This window comes from Tamandua tetradactyla, chromosome 6 (genome assembly GCF_023851605.1).
Source record: "Tamandua tetradactyla isolate mTamTet1 chromosome 6, mTamTet1.pri, whole genome shotgun sequence".
Lineage (NCBI taxonomy): Eukaryota > Metazoa > Chordata > Mammalia > Pilosa > Myrmecophagidae > Tamandua > Tamandua tetradactyla.
In genome coordinates this window covers 27,218,372-27,239,841 of record NC_135332.1, presented here as the reverse complement: position 1 = coordinate 27,239,841, position 21,470 = coordinate 27,218,372, and the positions used below count along the sequence as shown (strand labels likewise).

Below are 21,470 nucleotides of genomic sequence, written 5' to 3'. Positions count from 1 at the left end.
CCCCCACCCTGTTCAGGGGCACAGCCTTCCTTACCTGATGAATTTCCGGGCAAAGGTTTTAAGCTTCCCAGTGGCAGCAGCAGCAGCCAGCAGTAAGTCCAGACTCTTCCCAGACAGCATGTGGCCCAGGACTCCCAACAGGCCCTCTGGTGACTTGGAGTGGTCTGCATCCATTGTCTGGGGACAGGTCAAGAAACCAAGTCCTGAAGAATTCTGAAGACGCCCCGCCCCCAGGTACAGCCTAACCACATTTCTCCCGCTGCATGTCTCCATTAAATGAGACACTGTGACCTGCAATTTAAACTACCTCTTTGTGAGTCCGGTCTGTAAAATCATTCCTAAAGTCTACTCTTGCTCTCCGATCCATCTCTTTCAACTAAACTGGGATGACAGTGGTGGGATTGGGATGGGAGAGGTGACTGCTGTGAGATTCTCTATAGTTTCTGTATGAGGTAACATAAGCGAAAGCATCTAACATGGTCTGTGGTATCCAAGCGATGCACAACAGGTGTTAGTTTTCAATGGTAGCTTCCCTTGCCTGCCCCCTTCCTCTACTTCCAAAGCAATTATGTATAAAAGGCAGAAGAGTAAGAGGTCTGAAGCTTTTGTTTATTTTTCTAGAAGCAGACGGGATTCTGGGAAAAGGAGAGTTATAATCCTGGTAGCAAGGGAAGGGCAGGCTCACCTTGAGGATGTTTGTGACAGTGGGCTCTGCCCGGAGGATCAGCCCAGGGTTGGGTTGGATGTTGGCATTTTCTTCTGATTTCAGCTGGGGTGCGTGTTCCCGGTCTGCTGTGCTGGGGCCATAACCAGTTAGCCAAGAGAAGGGAACAGGAATAGAGATAAGTTCTTGACACATTCTGTAGTTCAACCCCAAAGTAGAGACACAGGGAAGGTGGGAGGCATAAATGAGTCTTTAGGGTTGGAGTGGAAGTTTAAGAAAGCATATTAAATATTGCAATCACTTCAATTTATCATTAGTCATCATATCCATTTTGAAAGTTCACTTAAGATTAAAGGAAGATTTAGCGTTTTTACTTTGATCACAAAGAAGGGAATGAGTTCAACAACAATCAGGAGTGCCAAGCTCTGCTCTAAAGAAACCAGTGTCTTCTTTTCCCTCCTGTTTCCTGTGACCCTCAGCATGGCCCATGGCACTTGTAACCCAAACTCTAGATAGGAGGGGAAAAGGCACCCAACAGTCCGACCTGGACACAAGAAAGGGGTCAAAGGGTTTTGGCGTGGTCCAACAAGCAGTAAGCTCACACTTACCGCTTGGCCCCAAGGTTGGTCACACTGGCTTCAGATAGAAGCCCCTGCTTGCTACATTCTTGGAGGAGAAAGTTTGTACAGTCACAGCTGCAAGGAAAAAAAGATGAGGAGGGAAATGGGCATGCTGCTGGGATTTCTGAGGGATGGCAGCAATGGTCCCTGGCCAGTATTCTCCCCTCATCATCAGGATGAAGAGACTCTTGAAGTCCCTGAGGGAAGGTAGAGGGGCTCTGGGTACTTGGCAACTATACGGCTGCTGCCTTCTGCCCCTGCCAAGGGGAAGGAACATGGAGACAGAGTCCCCTGAGGCATCATCTGGCACAGAAGAGCAGGGCAAGAGCCCACAACACTTCCAATAAGGCTGGGGAGAACAGGGGGTCTCATACTTGCAGCGCTGGTCAGCTTTGTCCAACAAGGGTGTGAGCTTCAGCAGGAACTCAAAAGCACAGTTGACATCCTCAGTGAAGTCCTAGAAAGAATCAGAAACTTCCATCTGCTTTCAAGGTCCTCAACTCCACTCATCGTGCAGCACAAGGTCACAAAAACACCTTTATAGATGTAATAGCCTTTGGGTTGGCCATGTTCCCCCAGCAGCTTCCAGCAGCTGAACAGGGAGAGGTAAAAGGTGTTGCTGCTCCCTGTGTGGATTCCCAGCTCTGAAGATCTCAGGCTCGACCTTGCCTCCTTGACAGCTCTGCCTGAGTTGCTTGGCTGCCTCCTCTCTGGAGCCCGGAAGTGTGTGTGCAAATGCACGCAGATGCTCAGGTATACACACACACTTCCAGCCTTCTCCCAGGTACAAGGAGCATTACTGACCAGCTAGGGTCTAAATCCTTTCTCTGCTCTTGTTCTTCTATGGCAGAAAGGTCCTTATCTGATTCTATGCCACCCCCTCACTTTTCTTCAACTCACCTTGTCCCCATGACAGTATTTCTTCAACTTCACCAAAACCTGTGGAATCTAGGGGAAGAAGTAGGAGGGAAAACAAGATGTTCAATTCTTCTTTTACCTAGAACTGAAGGGAACCTCTCCTTTCCCCTGTTCTGGGAAGAGATGAACACTCTGGACCTAGCAGTGAAGACACTTCTCGAGCCAAATGAGAAAGTGAGAGGTACCAAGTGCCCGATGCTCTCAGACTACAGGGTTCCGGGACACTGCAACTCTACTGGTTCAACGAGGAAAGGACAGAAGCAAATCCCACCTTTATGGAAAACTGAAGCCCACTTTCCCTGGGCTTCACTCCTCTACACTAACCTGGCTGATGACTGAGATAAAGAGCACTTCCGTGGTAAGAAACACGAGTCCTGCCAAGTGGGCTAAATGTAGCTCTGAGACTTCCAGAGAAAATAATCGATGGGAGCTTATGCTGGGGGATCTGCAAGGCTAGGCACAATGCCAACAGGGAGAAACATGGCAGAAACATGGGTGGAGGTTGAGGGTGTCACTGGTTTTCCTGAGAACCATTTCTAGACTGGCTTGCTACTATTCCCTAAGTACCTTGAGGAAGGTGAAAGCTGTCCACTTGAGCTCCTCCGTACCTTCAGGAGACTCAATGAGCCCCACAAAGCAAGCTTTCCAGATCTCCAAGACAAAGAGGGGGGTGGGGATATGCTGTGGAAGATCCAAAGGGGAGGCATAAGAAAGTATCCCACAACCCCTTCATCATTCTCAAGGCTCCTAGGAACGAGACACAGCATGTCACCTCCCCAGCTCTAATACTAAAAACCAGGGTTACTAGCCCAGCCTCTCCAGAACATCAGATAGTTCCAGCTACCTATCCCATATTAGTGACAGACCCTTCCAATATCAAAAATTTAGAATTGGGGCGGGCCGCGGTGGCTCAGCGGGCAAAGTGCTTGCCTGCTATGCCGGAGGACCTCGGTTCGATTCCCGGCCCCAGCCCATGTAACAAATACGGAGAAACAGAATACAATAAAACAAGAAAATGTTTAAAGATGTTTCCCTTTCTTCCTTCCTTCCTTCCTTCTATCCTTCCTTCCTTCTCTCTATCTTTCCTTTAAAAAAAAAAAAAATTTAGAATTGCCATAGCCCAAACACCCCTAAAGAGAGGGATGGAAAGATCAGAGATAATGATGGAGTTATACAGAGAAGATAGAATTTAACAAATGAATATGAATGCTGAATCACTGAATTGATATCTCTTTTAGTCTTCAGTATTTTAGAGGAGCAAGAAGTAAAAACCTAAAATTGTGAAACTGCAACCCATGTCAAAGTCTGAAATATATTCTATAACTAATTGTGGTGCTATGCTTTGAAATTTATAGCGTTTTTTGCACATACATCATTTTTCACACACAAAAAAAGAAGGGTAAAAAGTTAATTGTGATGATAAAAAAATATTTAGGCCCTCTAGCCTCTTATATTCTGGAGCAGCTAGAAGGAAAAATCTGAGAGGATCATACGGTAGCCCATAATAAACTCTGGGATCTATCCTGTAGCCACTTGCTGAAGAGTGCTTTGAAAACTATTGCTTTTTTATTTCTTGGCTTTGTATATATGTTATATTACAAAATTAAAAAAGTTAAAACAAAAAAACCCAGGGATATAGGGTTAATAGGTGATTCAGTGGTAGAATGTTTGCCTGCCATGACAGAAACCTGGGTTCAATTCCTGGCCCATGGGCCGTCACCCTCACCCCCCTACCCACCCTCAAAAAAAACCCAGCACATAAAGTGAAGTGACAGAACTGAACAGGACTGTGATCCACTTAACACCATGAATCAAGAGAGAAATCCTTTGTCCCCCAAGAAGGACCAGAAGAATCCTCCCCAGATGGGGGAGAGAGAAGCAACTCCGCCCCCTGTAGCCACAGCAGCCTCCCACCTGCATGCGCTTCACCATCATCAGCTGCTCCACTAGGGGCTGCATCTCGCCTGTCAGATTCATGGTGCCCTCAAGCAGGACCACTGCGTGGACTGTGGGGAAGCCAGTCTTATGCAGCTGCTCTGAATGCATGGACAGCATTGTGGGGATGCTAAAAGAAAGAGAAACACAGGGGAACAGTGTTTGTAGAGCTAGGAAGAGTTGAAGAGGAGAGGAGAGGAGGGGAAGGGAGAGGGGAGGGAAGGGGAGAGGAGGGGAAAGAGTCAGGTATCTCATCTTCCCACTCAGACCCCAAGGCCTTTCCTCTCTCTCCCTTCACCACAGAGCACCCTGGTTGCTCAGTACCTCCTAATGAGAGTGCCACACTGCTCAGCCTGGCTCCGGAGCTGGGGGTTGCTGAGATTGGCCAGGATCTCCCCAAGCTTCAAGAGTGAGTGTTCAATGGCAGTCCATGAGGCTAGTGAAGAAAAGGAAATACAGACACATGATGACAAACAGAAGAGGTAGAGACTGGCCCCAAGTGCCTAGGCCCTGGTACCCTCTGGGCCCACAAAACCACGCTGGGAGGCTTCCCCTAAGGATGACATGGAGGTATGAAGGGCAGCATGCACTTTTTCTAGAAAAGCAGCGAGCCCCTAGAAACTAATCCCAAGAGCCTGATTTTGTGGGGATGTACCCAGTGGACTTTAGCAACAAGCTACAATATAGCACAAGCAGTGGAAGAAAGCGATAGAGGAAGATGAGAGAGTCCAGTGGCTGGAACAGGGAGGGTATCCACAAGCCCCTTCAGGAGTCGGCCAATCCAAAAAGCCAACCTTGCAGGTAGCCATCCACTCTCCCACCTGGTCAGGCTGGGTTCTTAAATGTTCTTCCCATGCTTGCCCTCTCCATCATCAGGGCCTTTGCTCTTGCTGCCCTCCCTGCTTCTGAGATGCCTTTCCTACTCACCTTCATCTCTCAAAATCCCCCATCCTTCAGTTCTGTTCAAGCCCCAGCTCCATTAACAATTTACCCAACTAGCCTAACCCACTGATCTCTGCCTCCTAAATGCCTGCATCGATGGTCTGTGCCAAATTACTTAGCACTTAATTACTAGTCCTTCATCCTAGTTACAACTCCAGAGGGTCAAATGATGAATTATGGCACCAACTAGCCCATTAACCTCCATGTAGCATAGGGAGAAAAAACACACAAAAAAGATAAAATCTGAGCTCCATTAAAATTAAATTAAGCATCTATTCATTTTTCAGTCAATAAACATTTACCAAGTGCTCAAAATAAGTAAGAAACTGCTAATGTAACCCATTTTCATGTAGTGGGCATCTTTCTGAACTTTTCACAAACAATAAAACATATTTTGAGGAGTCATAAATATACAAACCCTATAGTAAGTCCTACAATCAGATCCTACAGACCCAAGTGTGCTACGGTCTAACATTTTTTAGATAATGGAAAATAAGAGACCCTTTAGCTGTCCCAAGTCACAGCAAGACTGTGGCCTTCAGTCCAGAATTACTGGGGTCTTCCCTCCCATCAGGTGATCTGTCAGTTCGCAGGCTCTGGAGGGTTCCAATATTTAGCATCTGAACTTTCAAGAAGAATATGGCACAATAGGCCTGACAGCAGACAGTCACTATGTTTAAAGGAATGTTTTAGATAACACTCAAAAGAGTCATTTCCTTTTAAATGATGCGCAATATAGAGACAAACACAAGGACAGACTGTGCTTAGCTGGTCCTCTAATTTTCCCAGGTATATTATATACTAGTCTTGCTTCCCAACTAGCATATATACTTGTTGAGGGCAGGGACCCTACCACATGCTTGCTAGGTGGCCCCCCTCCCCCCACCCCCAGCACCTGGCACAGTGCTGGGCATACGATAATGCTCAGTAAATACCTGTTGGTTGACTGGCTCGGGTGCCACCCTGCCCAAGTCCCTGGGATGTATGCAATGCTTATGGGGAGAAAAAAAAGGAAGTGGGATGATTTCAGATCCTCCTGGAAAGAAGTGGGATGGCATCCTGCCTCTCCCCTCTCAATTTAAGAACTGGCTATGGGAATAGTGGTAGATGGGGCTCAGGGGATTTAGGGGACATACAGGCCTCCTCTAGTTTGGCGATGTGGAGCAGGGCCCTGTTCTTGGTGCTGCTGAGAGTCTTCTCCAGGCGCTGCAGGCACATGGCAAGCTGCTTCTCCCCAGCTGCTCGAGTACTGGCCTCCAGTCCCTCACTGAACCGCTCTGCGGAGGCTGCAGTGCAGCGCAGCAGCCAGTGGAGGGCGCTGAGAAGAGCTCGGCACAGCCCGATGCACTCCTCTGCTTTGCCATGACAGCTACCGGGAAAGGATGCAATATGTGTCTCCGCTCCAAGGGCTGAAATCAGACTCACGCCATTATCCCCCAGAGTCTCTGGCACTCCCCTGCTAGGGAATACAGCTGGGAAGCAAGCAAAGTCCTGGGGAAGGCCCCTAATTCAATTTGCTGGACAAGATTTCAAATAGAGAACGGGCATTTTGTCCTAAGGGAATAAACAAAAAGGATGGGGATGGGTGTGTGCAGAGGGAAGGTGGGAATAAGAAACGTGGGAACTCAAAAGAGTTGGCCTCAGTCAATGTACCAGGAGCTGCTCCTTTACACTGAGACAATACCAGATGGTTGGGAGTCCCTCATCCCTGCTATTACCTCAGTCGGTCACAAAACATGTCCATGACATCCAGCAGAGCCTGGACACACAGGTCCCGGGAAAAGTCATCAAACTGTGGAAAAAATAGCAGAGATATTACAGAATGTCCCAGTCAACCCCCAAGACTCACACTACTGTTCAGGATTCTTGTTCATCTTTCTGCCACATTTCAGATTCAGTATCTTTCTAGCAGTGGAAATGGGCTCCTAATTGCCAGTCGCACATCCCAAGATCCTCCTCCCTCCAAGGGGAAGTCAGCAATGTCAGCAAGAGGTATGTGTTGCCTATCTAGCCTCAGAGGTCACATGATCGAGGCGATCAAGGAGAGCCTTGTCCACCACTACTACATCTCTGTCCTTCTTCCCCATCTCCCAACAGTCATACCTTACTGATAGCTGTGAGGACAGAGGAGTAGGACACCATCTGGAGGGAAGGAAAAAAGACAAAGCACTAATTCAAGTAATGTCCAAACAACTATACCCAAGGTGGAGAAGAATAAACACTGAGGCCACAGTTCTCCTAAAACCTCAACCCCACCAGAAGGTCTTCCACAATTCATTAAAAGAAAAACAGTAACACTATGCACTGTCCCCAATCTGCTCCCATCAGACTCACTGCAATGAAACCATCAGTGTAAACTCACTGAGAAGCTTAGTTGGGGGTTTCACATTTATATGCTACTCATTGCTGCCCATAAACAAGGATTTATTGTCTGCTGGTGAGTAGAAGAGTGGGCAAGAGAGATGATATAATGTAGAATGGAATGATCAAAAGTCACGAATATTTGCATTTGTTTGGTGTTTTTTAGTATTTAAAAAAATTTTTTTTAATTAATTTAAAAAAAGCGATGATGCATTACTTTCCTTCTATAGCTGCTGTCAATAAGAGTGATTTTTATTTTGACAAGAACTAGAGACAAACATTTCTCATACTAAATATTTCAAGGTAGTAAATTTCATTACATAAAATCTTATTCTTTCTCTAGGACTTAATTATACTTCCTCCAAACACCTTCCCTGATCAACTCCCACCCCAACCTCCCACCTGAAGCTGAAATCTTTCCTATGCACTCTAAGAAATCCCCTTACACCCAGCATTACACTCACCATACATGAAAGTGCCTGTCGCCTACCTTAGGAGTTCCTAAGAACAAGGGCTCTTTTACTCTGTGATCATCACAAACTTGTTGTGATAGATGAATGTTTGTAGACTGGATAAATAAAACATATTCTTAGCTCACCATTTCCCAAAGTATCTTCCAAAGCATCTCTATCCAAAACAGAAGTCACTAGCCGCATGTGACTGTTTATATTTAAGTTAATTACAATTAAATAGAGTAAAAAATTCAGTTTCTCAGTCATACTAGCTACATTTCAAGTGCTCAGTAGCTCAGAGAATTGTATTTAATCTTTTTATATATTTAGTTAGATTTGTAGGCAGGGCTTCGTTACAACTAACCTGGATACTTATTTGCAAAGTGCTATACCCTTACATAATGAACTCTGCATTGCATAGCACAGATATAGGATATTGCTATTATCACAGAAAGTGCTATAAGACCATGCTGTTCCAAAGGTTCCTTAAGATGTTAAAGAGATTTTACATACATACACACATACGCACACACACACACATACCCACATATGCAGCTTGCACGTGAAATCAAGCTGAGAAACCTTGGCTTAAACATTTAACAGAATTAATGAATACCATAGTACATAGAACCTTGAATGGGGCATGAGATTTTGTAGGTTTGTCCAGAGTGATGCCCTGATAAATCCCAGAGTGATTTGAACAGTGAATAAAAAAAATATTTGCAAAGTCCCCTTGGGGGAATGGTGAAAAAGGGGGAAAATTCAACTTCTCCAAGTGGAGAATTCTTGATATTCTTACAAGCAGTGGAGACAACCAAAGCAATGGGCTGAGCCCCCAATTTTGGGGGTTGTTCATAAGAAACTTAACCCCACAAAGGATAGGCTAAGCCTACTTAAAAGTAGGCCTAAGAGTCACCCCCAAGAGAACCTCTTTTGTTGCTGAGATGTGGCCTCTCTCTCTCAGCCAACATGACAAGCAAACTCATTGCCCTCCCCCTCTCTACAAGCAAACTCATTGCCCTCCCCCTCTCTACATGGGACATGACTCCCAGGGGTGTGGACCTTCCTGGCAACATGGGACAGAAATCCTAGAATGAGCTGGGACTCAACATCAAGGGACTGAGAAAACCTTCTCGACTGAAAGGTGGAAGAGAGAAATAAGACAAAATAAAGTATCCATGGCTGAGAGATTTCAAACAGAGTCGAGAGGTTATTCTGGAGGTTATGCTTACACATTAAATAGATATCACCTGTTAAGGTGTAATGGCGAGGCTGGAGGTCTCCAAAATGTAGAACTGTGCTCCAGTAGCCATATTTCTTGAAGATGATTGTATAATGATACAGCTTTCGCAATGTGACTGTGTGGTTGTGAAAACTTTGTGTCTGATGCTCCTTTTATCTACCTTATCGACAGATGAGTAGAACATATGGATTAAAAATAAATAAATAATAGGGGGAACAGATGTTAAAATAAATTTAGTAGATTGAAATGCTAGTGATCAATGAAAGGGAGGGGTAAGAGGTATAGTATGTATGAGTTTTTTTTGTTTTCTTTTTATTTCTTTTTCTGAATTGATACAAATGTTCGAAGAAGTGATCATGATGATGAATATACAACTATGTGATGATACTGTGAGCTATTGATTATACAACAAGAATGGAATGATCATATGGTAAGAATGTTTGTGTTTGTATGTGGTTATGTTTCATAAAAAAAATGATTATGATGAAGAATACACAACCATGTCATGATATTGTGAGCCACTGATTGTATACCATGTATGGACTATATGTTTGTGAAGATTTGTCAATAAAAATATTTTTAAAAATAAATAAAAAGCAATACTACTTTTATAAAAGAAAAAATAAAACATTGAAAAAAAACATTTAACAGCTTTCTTTACTGTTAGACTTCTGAGAACTCTAATACACCTGTATACAATGAAAATATCTAAAATAAAGCAAGCAATACTTTTCAAACTTAAAAAGGAGTCTCACTTAACTAGTATTTCCAAAATACATTTTGGGAAATTCTATCTGAACAGTGAACACCCTGAGGACAGAGACAGTGTTGAATTTCTGTTTTTCTAGCACACAGTTCAGGGTCTGGCACATAGTAGGTGTTCCTTAGTAAGTTTTTAATTGCTTTGACTTCATGGAGTCTCGTAACTAAATGCACTCTGAAAACCGTTATGTGAAAGCAAATCTCTGTTAATAAAACCTATTCATTGCCCTCATAAGACTAGAGATCTATTTCAAAGGGAAAAAAAATTGTCTTGAATGAAATTAAATCCTACAGAAAATCTTTTTAAATTGTCATATCTTTAAAAATAACTATAGCGTGCTGATAAAATATGAAAAATACTGTATAAAATAGTTACCACAGTGTTTTCAAAATCAGAGGTAAAAATACCAAAACAAAATAGAATACAGGGCAGTAAGATGGTGGCTCTCTCCCGCCATACCAGAGACTCAGGTTCAATTCCCGGTGCCTGCCCAGGGAAAAAAAAAGAGAGTACAATGACAGAAACTGTTAAGCTAATCACCTGCCTCGAGGGCCAGCTCTGCTAGAGAAGTGACAATCCCCAAAGCCTGAAGAAAGCTAAGTCAGCCTCAGTGACCTCATTATGGTGGATTTTACAAGCCTGGTAATTCCCTCCATGAATAATTTCTTCCTCACATGAACACTGCTTCTCCCTTCAGACATCTTTAACTGGTATTCTTGGATGAACAGAAGCAAAACACAGAGAAGGCTTACATATACAATTAGTGTTTAGTGCCACTATCAGCGGGACATATTGTGAAACTACAGCTAGTGTCTGACAGTGATCAGAAAGTTGGGAGCTTGCCTGGGCAGGATGACCATAACATTCCAGGCGAGTGTTTGTTTATTTATAACTGATGTCCCCATAGCAAGAGTTTGGCAAAGAACTGAACCTTACTGGATACCAACCTGTAGGGGGAGCTGCATGTTCCCACTAGAAACTGACCCCAAACTACTAGAATAGAAACCCCAAATTCTGTATGTTCTGAGGGATACTGTTCGTTAAAATGAATCTATGGTCTTCAAATTCAGAATTCTGTTAAGTGGATTTTTGCTAACCATATCAATAAAGCACTGCTACTTGAGAGACCTAAAAATACTTTCCACATGGTGAGCTGTTTTTCACAGTTGGATTTAACCTATTCCAGCCTAAGTATTTCCATCAACCTACAAGCTCTAAATTGTCACAAGGCCCCAGAGACCAGAGACTAGAGATCATCTGTGAGGCTCACTCCATGAGTGCCTGGCCTGGACCAAGTATTAGTAACAGAGTGACCCCACAGCTGCCTTCTAATCTTTGTTCTTCCTCACACTCAACACCCCCAAATACTCCTAAGTGCCCTCTACATGCACAGCACTGGACCAAAGAGCCTCTTAACTCCACAGGAAGAAATAAATAGCTGCATGGCACTTTACAGGTCATAGAGGTCTCTCATATATATATTTCATATATTTATTTCTCTCACACTGTTTCTCCCTCTTGCCTTTTCCATCAGTGTTCACACATCTCAAGATTCTTCTAGTATTCCCGTAGATCCCACATTTTCATTTAACCACCACTTTCTCTCATATCGAAGAGTTTTCTACACTCAATTGTCTCTACCTCCCCAATCTTCTATTCACTCTTCAACCCACTCTAATCACTTTTCTGTCCTCAACACTCCATGAACCTGCTCATTAAGTCTCTCAACTAATTTGCTGTTGTTAAACCCAATGGGAACTTCTCAGTCTGGTCTGATCTGACCTCTTGCCAGCATCTGATGCCACTAAATACTCCTCCCTCATTGCTCAAATTCTGTTCCATTGGCTTCTCTTAACAGAAGACTCTTGCTTTTCTTCTCCCATCTCTGACCTCTTCTTTTCTATGGGGGATTTCTCTCCTATGCAAGTTCCTTAAATACGATTGGTTCCTCAGGAATTTGGTTTAGGTGATTTTTCTGCTCACTCTCCATACTCTCTCTGAACAATTACACCTGTGTCCATACCTTCAATCATCATTTGCAACTATTGACTCCTAAATCAGTATCACCAGTCTGAACCTCTTTTTCTGAGTTCCAGACATATATGTTCAACTCCTTACGAAGAATCTTCTCTTTGATAAATTACACGGGCATCTTAAATTTAACAAAGCCAAAATTAAACATGCCGTCCCCACCCATTACTTGCATCCCAACCCTAACAATACTCCTACTCTACTTCCACTATTTCCTAATGATCCTATCAGTCATCCAATTGTTCAAACCAGAAACCTAGCCTTTGGCTTCTTCTTCTCCTTTACTCCCTCATCCTGCTAATTACCAAATCCAGTAAATTATATATCTGAATATGGGCAAAAGGGGAAAATTTAAATGGTTATGTATGTTTCTAGAATTTAAAAGAAAACAAACAATGCAAACAGTGAACCCTAATGTAAATTGTGGACTGTAACTAATAGTACAATAACAATATTTTCTCATCAATTGTAACAACAGTACCACATTAATGCAAAAAGTTAAAAATGTGGGAGGATATATGAGAATTCCGTATTTTCTGCATGATTGTTCTGTAAGCCTAACACTCTAATTAAAAAAAAAGAATTATTTTTGGGGTGATGAAAATGTTCTAAAATTGATTGTGGTGCTGGTTGCACAATTCTGTGAATAAACTAAAAACTACTGAATTGTACACTTTAATTAGGTGAACTGTATGATATTAGAATTATATCTCACTAAAACTGTTACCAAAAAATCAATTAAGAAAACAAACAATAGAAAAATGAGCAGTGATATATATAAGTAATTCACAGAAGATATACAGAAAGCCCATAGACATGAGAAAAAATTATGCTCAACATCACAATCATGGAAATGCATATTAAAAGACTTAATTTTTTTTTTCTTCTCTGGAAAAAATTAAAAGGATTCTATTCAGCAGTGTGGCAAAGGTGTGGGAAAATACTGTCTAACACTATGGAGGGGGTGTGAACTGACACAATCCTTTTTTAAGGGCAATTTTCAACATCTACTACAATTTAATACGTGTGTACTCTTAAAACCAGCAATTCTATTTCTATAATAAAAAAATATTCCAAGACAGGCAGAAAGGTGAATATAAAGATGTTCAGTATAGTGCTATTTATAACAATAGAAAATTAAAAACAATCTAAATGCCCATCATTGGGGAACTTGCTAAATCACAGTACAGATGGAACATCATGCAGCATTTTAAGAAGAATAAGGTAGTTGGATGTGCACTAACATGGAAATGCACTAACAAGTAGACATAATGCCAAGCGGGAAAAGGATATGCAAGAACTTTGTATTCAGCATAAAGAAAAAACTAAACTACTGACATACGCAACAATATAGATGAATCTCCCAACACATTAAGTGAATCTCCCAACACATTAAGTGAAAGAAGACAGAGTATTCACATTTCTATGAAATACAAATATAGGCCAACAATAATCTATGGTAACAGAAATCATTTAGTGGTTGTGGGAGAAAGTAATGGACTGAAAGGGACACAAGAAAACTTTTTAGGAGAATGGAAATATCCTAGGTCTTATTTTTAGATGTTGGTAACATGGGTATATACAATTTTTAAAACTCATCCAATTGATTTTACCACAATAACATAAAAAAACTCATCAAATTGAACATAAGATCTGTGTATTTTATTGTATGTTAATTTAAAAATGCAAATCTTACCACAATTCCACTTAAAACCCTTTACGTGATTACCCATTATCCTAGGATAAAGTACAAACTCCTTAGTATCATTCACCAAGTCCTTTTTGACCTAACTGCTATCTTTCTCTCCAAACCAGTCTCCTTCTTGAACTTGATATTCTGGCCTAGAAGTTCTGAAGGTATGGTCCAGGGACCCCCAGGGGTTTCCCAGACCCTTTCAGGGGGTCCTAAAGGTCAAAACCCTTTTTTAAAATACTACTAAGATGTTATTTGCCCTTTTAACTCGCATTCCCTCACAACTGTACGGTGGAGTTTACCAGAGACTCCATAACATATATTATATAACAAAATGTGTCAACAATTGGAATACCTCTACAACTCAGTAACCTGTACTTTCTAAATGACCAATTCATGATATTACAAAATCACACATGAGCAGAGGATAATTCAAAGTGAGGTGAAGGGAGGGAAGAGCCCAATGTATTTTAATGTAACAGTATAAAGTTCATTGGTATGGTTTCACATCACCTACTAAATCTTAGTGTAGCTTCAAAGAATATACAAGTTGTCCAAAAAGCTTGTTAAAATACTCCCTTTTCTAACTAAATACCTATAAGTGTGAGGCCATATTTTCTTCTATACATTAACTAAGCAGCATATCATGACAACTGAGGCAGATGTGAGAATCCAACTGTTTTCTGTTAAGCCAGACATTGAAGAGACTTGCAAAAATGCAAAAACGTAAAACAATACCACTCACCTCACTAACATTTTTTGTTTTGGAAAATATGGTTATTTTTTAAAAAGATGTTATTTATATTGTTATATTTATATTGACCTGTAATTAATTTATTTTGTTACTTTTAAATGAATTCATTTTTTTAAGTTTCTCAATTTTAATTTCAAAAATGGTAAATATGGATAGATACAATAAACATAAACAAAAATTCTGTGGTGGGTTTCAATAATTTTTAAGAACGTAAAGCAGCCCCAAAACTAAAAAGTTTGAGAACCAGGGCTCTAGCCAAACCATACCAAACTATTTTCTGTTCTTAAACAACATCATATGATTTTTGCCTCTCAGTCTTTGCATATGCTTTTCTCTCCCCTTTGCATAGCCTCCTCAGTATGCTTAACTCCTATTCAATATTCAGGTCTTGGTTTAAATACCCCCTCCTTCAGAAAGCCTTCCCTGATTGCTGAGATTGGATTAGGTGCCTTCCCACATACTCCCGCAGCACTTCTTTAATAAACTCATCCTGTGACTGACAGTATTTACTGGTCTATATAACCCACTAAACGTGTGCTGTGGGTTGAGATCCTTTATCAGGTCTTGTCACAACTAAATCCCCAAGGCCTATCCATTGTCCAGCACATTATTTATTGACAGAATAGTGAATGCAATATTCATAACAACTAGTGAAGTATTACTATTTTCACGAGAAAACTGAGACTCAGAAAAGTGATCTGTTCAGACAAATTCACCTAGAAATGTGAGCTGACCATGGTATTGCAAGTTTTTTACCTCCAATCTCCCACTCCTTGAAGTAGGTAAGGCAGTTTACCTGGGAACTGATGGCGTACTTCAGGTAGGACAGGATGAGAGGGTTGGGGGAAGGTCCAATCATAGCCTGCTCCAGCAGTGCTTCTGCAAGGGGAAAAACAAAGACTGAGTGGTTACAATTTTTCTGGGTTCATCCCACCCTTCCTTCCTTCATATTTCACTTCAGACCTGCCAGGTTGAGAATATCCCAGGTGGCTCCTTTGGGGAAGAATTTCTTCATGTTGATTGCCCATTGGTAGTCACTCCATCGCTCTTTCCAGGCTTGTAAAATGGCTTGCTTCAGATTCACCACCTTCATAACTTCACTCTGAAGAGGCGCGGCCGCTAGCGGCCCCCTCCGAAGTAGGATAAACCGAGCTACAGAACAAGAGACGAAGTTCTTGAGGAAAATGAAGGGGAGGGCAGAGTTAAACGAAATAGACAAGACCAGGAAGATAGAAGGGACAGCAGGACTAGAAGGATAAAAGCGAAGGAGACAAAGTAGGGATCCTGTTAGGCTCTTCCCTCCCAACCTAACCTTTCTTGGACTGAGGCACTAGGAGTCAATACAAGAAGTAAAGCCAGAGCAGTAAGGGGTTCGGCCAGTTCCGGTTGTTTTAATTATACCCTTAGCTCCGACTGCGACCGTCACTCACTAGTACACCCAAAAGAGACACTTCATATGCCCCATCTTCCCCAGCCCCGAAACTGTAATTCACTGTTTCCTTTTCATCCATTAACTCCCCCAATTTAAACCTACCGGACAAGCCAGTTCAGAGCCCACATCGCGCCATTTTGGCACATGTCAAAGAGCTCGTTTCTCATTTGCTGGGAATAACAAGTATGAGCCAACAGGAATGCAGCAAGCGAAAGGCCCGCCGCGACGTCTGCTGGGAATTGTAGTTCCCGGGACTGGGAAATTCTTTGTCCGGGCTAGAGATGAAGCTGAGGACTAATCTAAAAGGCCTGCTTTGTTTCTCGCCTTTGAAGGAGAACTTCTAAGCTGGGCATCACAGAAACGTGGAGGGTGGGAGGCTCTCGAAAACTTGCCAGCAGTCAGGCGTCGCCCAACGACGTCACTGTCGACAGGGTATTTAAATCAGATTCCGCCACCTTTTCATCCCCCACTGGTTCATAGGCATAGTGGAGGTGTTAGTGTTCAGCAATAGGTTCCAACGCTTTCCTTATCTTTTTTTTTCCCTCTAAGCTCCTGGGTTACCAAAGTTTTCTCGTTTTCACGCCTGTATCCCAGAAGCGACACTGAAGTTCTGCTAGTTGCACTAACATACCCATTTCACCCCCCAAATCTGAGAGTCTTCAGAATCTCCTAACCCTCTATCTATACCCCTTAAATATAGGGGGTAAAGAGGAAAGGAAGATGGAAACGGAGATTAAGGTTATCAAAAACTAGAATTTTGAGGAATTGTCACAGCCAAGAGGGCCTAAGTTGATATGACTACTAAATGCAATGTGGCATCTTGGTTGTGATTCCGGAAGAGAAAAAGGGCAGTAAGTAAAAACTGAGAAAATCTGAATAAATCATGGATTTTAGTTACAAATAATGGATCCATATTTGTTCATTAATTGTAACAAATGTACTATATTAATGTAAGACTCAATAAAAGGGGATATGGGTGTAGGTTATGTGGGAACCTGCTGTACTATTTTTGCAATCTCTATATAAATCTAAAACTATTCTAAAATTAAAAGTTAATTATTATTTTTTTTAATTTTGATATCTCACTTATCTTAAGGAGTACTATTGTAGATAATTATGTCCAGCCCTTCTTTCCCAGCAGTGGGAAGGCCAAAAGCAAATGCCACGCACCCTGTAAACAGCCTTCAGCCTTGCCTTATCCTATGGACAAGACTGTCCCTAACATCTCCAACTAGGAACTAGAGTAAACATGTAGACCCCCAGTCAGTGGTCTGTCACCCCTCTTTCCTGCCCACTATCCCATACCTTGAGGAGGCAATCATCCAAGCTCTATCCAAACTTCCCAACAGCCATCCTTTAGCTCCCCTTAGGCAAAAATCACTTCCCTGGAGGATGAATCTGGGGGAGCTCTTTCTTTGGCTGTCCATTCCTTCTCAGCTCTGATAGTGGCTGTGTTCTCACCTCTGCTTCCCTAGCCCTGAGCCCCAACTTCCTCATCTTGTTGGCTTGACTGGCGGGGGAATGGATCTGGCTGGAGAAGAGGGGACAGCAAGGCAGAATAACATGGCAACATCTGGAGCAATGGCAGAAAAGGAGCTTGATCAAAGTGGGGGTGGGATGGGGGAAAAGGCTGTGAGGCCCAGGGATTTGGGATATCCAAGGGAAAGGAAACACTTTAGGCTAGTAGAGAAAAGAACCAAGTGTCTAGCCCCAAAAGCCCAAGAAAGATTGAAATACTTGGCAAGCATACAAGGCACAGAGGGTTTCATTTACTTTCATTCCATCGGAAAACTGCCATTACCCTCCCCTAACAGGAACATCTTTCTTTAGAAGCTTGCCTGGGTCTCACCACTATAGGAAGTTAATTGGCAGCAGGTGGAGGGAAGAGAAAACGAGTCCATCCCACACACTTATATACACAGCTGGCTCCAAACCATTTTCCTTCCCCCATCAGTTCCCAAATCCAAATCACAGCTTTCCAGCTATCTGGGAGAAAAGATGAGGGTGGAGGGGCCTAAAAGGTGGCTCCATCTCAAGGACAGCCCCTGAATTCCCCACAATTCCCTGTCCCTGACTTCCCACAAGAAGTCCAGAAAGAGACTGGCCAGGACAGTGAAAGGCAGAATTTGAACTAATCATGAATTGTTTCCTCTCTAACACCCTGGAGGACACCTTCTCCCTCCACGCCCCCAGCACACAGGGGGAGAGTGATAGGGAAGGGGGGCCAGTCTGCTACTTTCTTTGCACCACCCCTCCCTCCAGGCCCTTGTAACTCTTCTTCTTAAACTCTGCCTCAACACCAAAGTGATTCATCTTCACCTTCAACTCTTGTAGCAGGGATGCAGACCCTGATGGAAATAGAGACCTCCCCGCCACTTCTTTCTTCTGCTGGCAAAGGGAAGGATAAGGGAGCTCTCTGGGAAAGCAAAAACAGAAGTTGGGAAAGTTTGGGGGATCCAATATCTGGAACATATTAAACACTCAAAAAATATGTTCAGTGAATGAATACAGGGGGATAAATCTGAAAGGCAGCCTTGAGAAATTATCTTCTTTTTCCACTTCTCACCTCAGCTAGGGAAAAAACAAGGCTCAGCAAGACCCAAATCCCTTCCCTGGGCACCTCTTCATGAGCCAGGACCAGGGTGCCTGATGGGACAAAGGTGATTGAAAGGGGGGAATTAAGTGTAAAGTTGTGACTTTCCTCTTGTCTGCGTGATTGCTTGCTAATTTCCCAGTCCTTCATCTTTGTTGGACCTTTGATTCTCAACTCCACATAACTGTTTCGACCTTTCCCTCTCCCTCTCCTCTCCATTTCCATCATCTCTTCTTGATTTGGAGAACACTAATGGAGAGAGACATCTGGGTTTGGGGTTCTCTTAGCTGATGGTGTCTCATTTCCAGAGCACCCCAATGAGTGGGGCTGTGTCTGTGGAGCCAAAGGGTATCTGCTGTACACCTCCTTACCACATGTTGACATCACCCAGAGCCTAAGAGGTTCAAGCGAGATGGGAAGGGGTGGAGGAGGGAAATCGCCAAGGCCAGGGCCACAGAGCTCGTTCCAGGGCTGACTGGCAGAGGGCCTGTCCCTGCTCCCCTAAACTGCTTGGGATGTGCAAGGCTTCTTGGCAGGGATGAGGACACTGTGTGCGGGCTTGGATGCCAGTTTTGGGGAGAAGCTTTGAGAAGGATATCTGGACCCCCTGGTTCCTAGGGGTGGGACCCTCAAGAAATCTTGGGGTGCTTCCTAGCAACAGCTGAAAGGAAGGGAGGGAGGAAAGAAGGGAGGAAGAGAGGGAGGAGTCTGGGCATGCTGTTTCAGTGGGAGCCCAGAGAACAGGCTGTTCCTGCTGCCTCCTTGGCAACCAAAATCTAAGAGGGAGGGGGCTGTCAGACAAATCCCCTTTGAGGGTCCCTATCTATTCTCACTCATTTTCCACCCTCCCTCTCTCCCCACAGACCCAGGGCTTGCTGTGAAGCGAAGTAGGGGGATGGGAGGGGATGGTGCCAATGGAGACCTGGTGTGAGGTTCATGGCCAGTAGAGAACAGGAGCTGGGACTGAACAGAATCTGAGAAGAGCTGGAAGCTTCAAGAAACTGGGAGTGGGTAAGAGAGTGGGGTTGGGAAGGGGGATAGTGCAACCAGGGGCAGGGGCTGTAAACCCAACCTGGGCTGGCTCCTGGCACCTGGCAAGATGCCTGCTTTGGAGGCAGTGTGTCCTTCACCTTGCCTTTGCCTAAGTCTGCCACCAGCCCATATTGGGAGCCAAGGAGAGAGAGAGAAGTAAGAAGAAAAGATGGGAATGGTGAGTTCTTTGTGTTTGAGTTCAAGATGCCCTACATTGCCCCTGAGATGGGGGGGGGGGGGCAAGGGGGAAAGGTAACTCAGGAATTGCTTCCTTTCTACAGCTCTGGCTCTAGGATTTAAAAATGTCTCCTTTACCCAACATCTTTAGGAACTGGCTCAAAGAGAGATGTGGTAAGCAAGCCAGGATGGAATAAAGACAAAGCCACAGCCCTTCTTCTTCTCCCTCTAGACCCCTTTATTCCACCCCTAAGCCCGATTACTGCTGGGGCCGCTTCACTGCCTCCTGGTCTGCCTGGTTCACTGCAGAGTATAAGTGTATCTCATGTGCTGGGATTCTCTCCCAAATCCTCAGGCAGCCCAATCCCAAGGGACAATTTCCATGCAGGGCAGAGCACTGCACCCTGAGGGTTGCACACTGCAGCCCAGCTCCCTAGGGTTTCAACCAAACCTGAACTTGGAGGAGGTGGCAGCAACTGGCAGACAGCCACCCTCAGTGCGCCTCACACTGCACACTGCAATTCCACTGCATGCTGACTCTGCATTGCAGCCTCCTGCCCCACACTGCAGCTTCTGCATACCCACTGGAAGTCCAGATGGAACCCACAGGTTCACTAATGGTGTGCTGACAGCACATTGCAGCCTAATTCTTCACTGCAGCTGCCACATTGCACACTGCAGGTCCCCTTTGCCCATTGTACTCCCGCCATCAACACCACCCCCACTATGTACTCCATGGATTTCATCTCAGCTGCTTTTCTCAACCCTGTGGACCTGGGAGCCACAAGAGTGGCCCCACCCCCATGCATTGCAGACCCCAATAGCCCTGGTAAGAGGAATAGTTCCAACAGAGCTAGGGGTACCAGGGGCTGAGACTAAGATGTGCAAAGGTGGCCCCACCTCACTGGGTTGTTGGTCAAAGCCCCACACCTCAGCATGTGATTCTGCCCAATAAACAGAGCTGCTGCCCCTAATACACACACACAAACTCCCCGAGAGCAGACTGTGGAGAAAGGGCCCCGCCCTGGGAGCTGTGGGATGGCTGTGGCCCCCGCTGGTAAAACTGGGCTAATGACAGCAGGGGAACCGGCGGGGCCAGGGTGGGTGCTGGGGTAATTAGAGCTCTGCCGAGCTCTGGGAGATCCTGACATGAAAGGGGCTCTGGCGTCACCGGGATGGTCCTTAAGGCAAGTGTCTGTGTGTGTGTGTGTGTGTGCATCTATGGGGGGTGGGGCTGGCACGATAGAGACCTCCCTTCTGGAAAAGGGGGTCCATGTTTATATAGCCCACCCTCCTTTTATACTCGCTTGGTACCATTTGGATTTTGTTGGGGGCAAACATGGGAGGAAATACCACCCCTGTCAAGCTGGGAGTTCAGGTGTATGGCAAGTCTGGCCCCCTCCTGGAGCTCAACCTGTGGGGAGGTGGGGAGGCATTGCGGATTGTCGGGGGGGGGGGGGGGGGAAGGCTGATGACAATGAATAAAAATATATAATGGAGGAGGGTGACATTTGAAAGGGGAACCAGCAGATCCCGTAATGATGTTAGAAATGGGAGGGGAGGAGAACATGGGGAATGTAGTGATAATCCCCAAAAAGATTGAGAGCAGGATGACTTAAGTTAAATGGACATCAGGAGTCACCTGCCCATTCCTTTCATTTTAAGGTGCAGGAAGCTGAGAGCGGTGGTGATTTATTCAAGGTCACACAGTGAGTTACTGGCAGAGAAGGGACCCGAACTCCGAAACAAACTCTGAACCTCTAAGCGTTTAGCTTATAAGCTCCGACTTATAACGCGCAGGTGGCACGTTAGTAACCCGCCCCCGTGCAAACCCTAAAACCCCCAAATCTCCCAGCAAAG

At 44.1% G+C, this 21,470-nt stretch overlaps 1 protein-coding gene across 5 annotated transcripts in view; it reads right to left on the bottom strand.

Moving 5' to 3' along the window:
• The window catches only part of MED24 (mediator complex subunit 24), a 35,701-nt gene extending 19,727 nt beyond the window's left edge, over nt 1-15,974 (bottom strand). For 2 of the 5 annotated variants that reach the window (XR_013177552.1, XM_077164493.1), the window contains exons 1-15: nt 15,911-15,974; nt 15,340-15,528; nt 15,173-15,255; nt 7,183-7,221; nt 6,798-6,871; nt 6,216-6,448; nt 6,015-6,071; nt 4,462-4,573; nt 4,117-4,267; nt 2,770-2,883; nt 2,185-2,232; nt 1,659-1,741; nt 1,273-1,359; nt 686-797; nt 35-177 (exon numbers count right to left, since the gene is read on the bottom strand). Coding sequence is in view for 4 of the 5 variants with exons in the window: in XM_077164493.1 (XP_077020608.1) it covers nt 35-177; nt 686-797; nt 1,273-1,359; nt 1,659-1,741; nt 2,185-2,232; nt 2,770-2,883; nt 4,117-4,267; nt 4,462-4,573; nt 6,015-6,071; nt 6,216-6,448; nt 6,798-6,871; nt 7,183-7,221; nt 15,173-15,255; nt 15,340-15,469 (1,466 nt within the window). In the remaining variant the exon portion in view is untranslated. The other 3 variants (XM_077164494.1, XM_077164495.1, XM_077164496.1) reach the window with 3 other exon arrangements.
• Between the last annotated feature and the right edge of the window lie 5,496 nt (nt 15,975-21,470).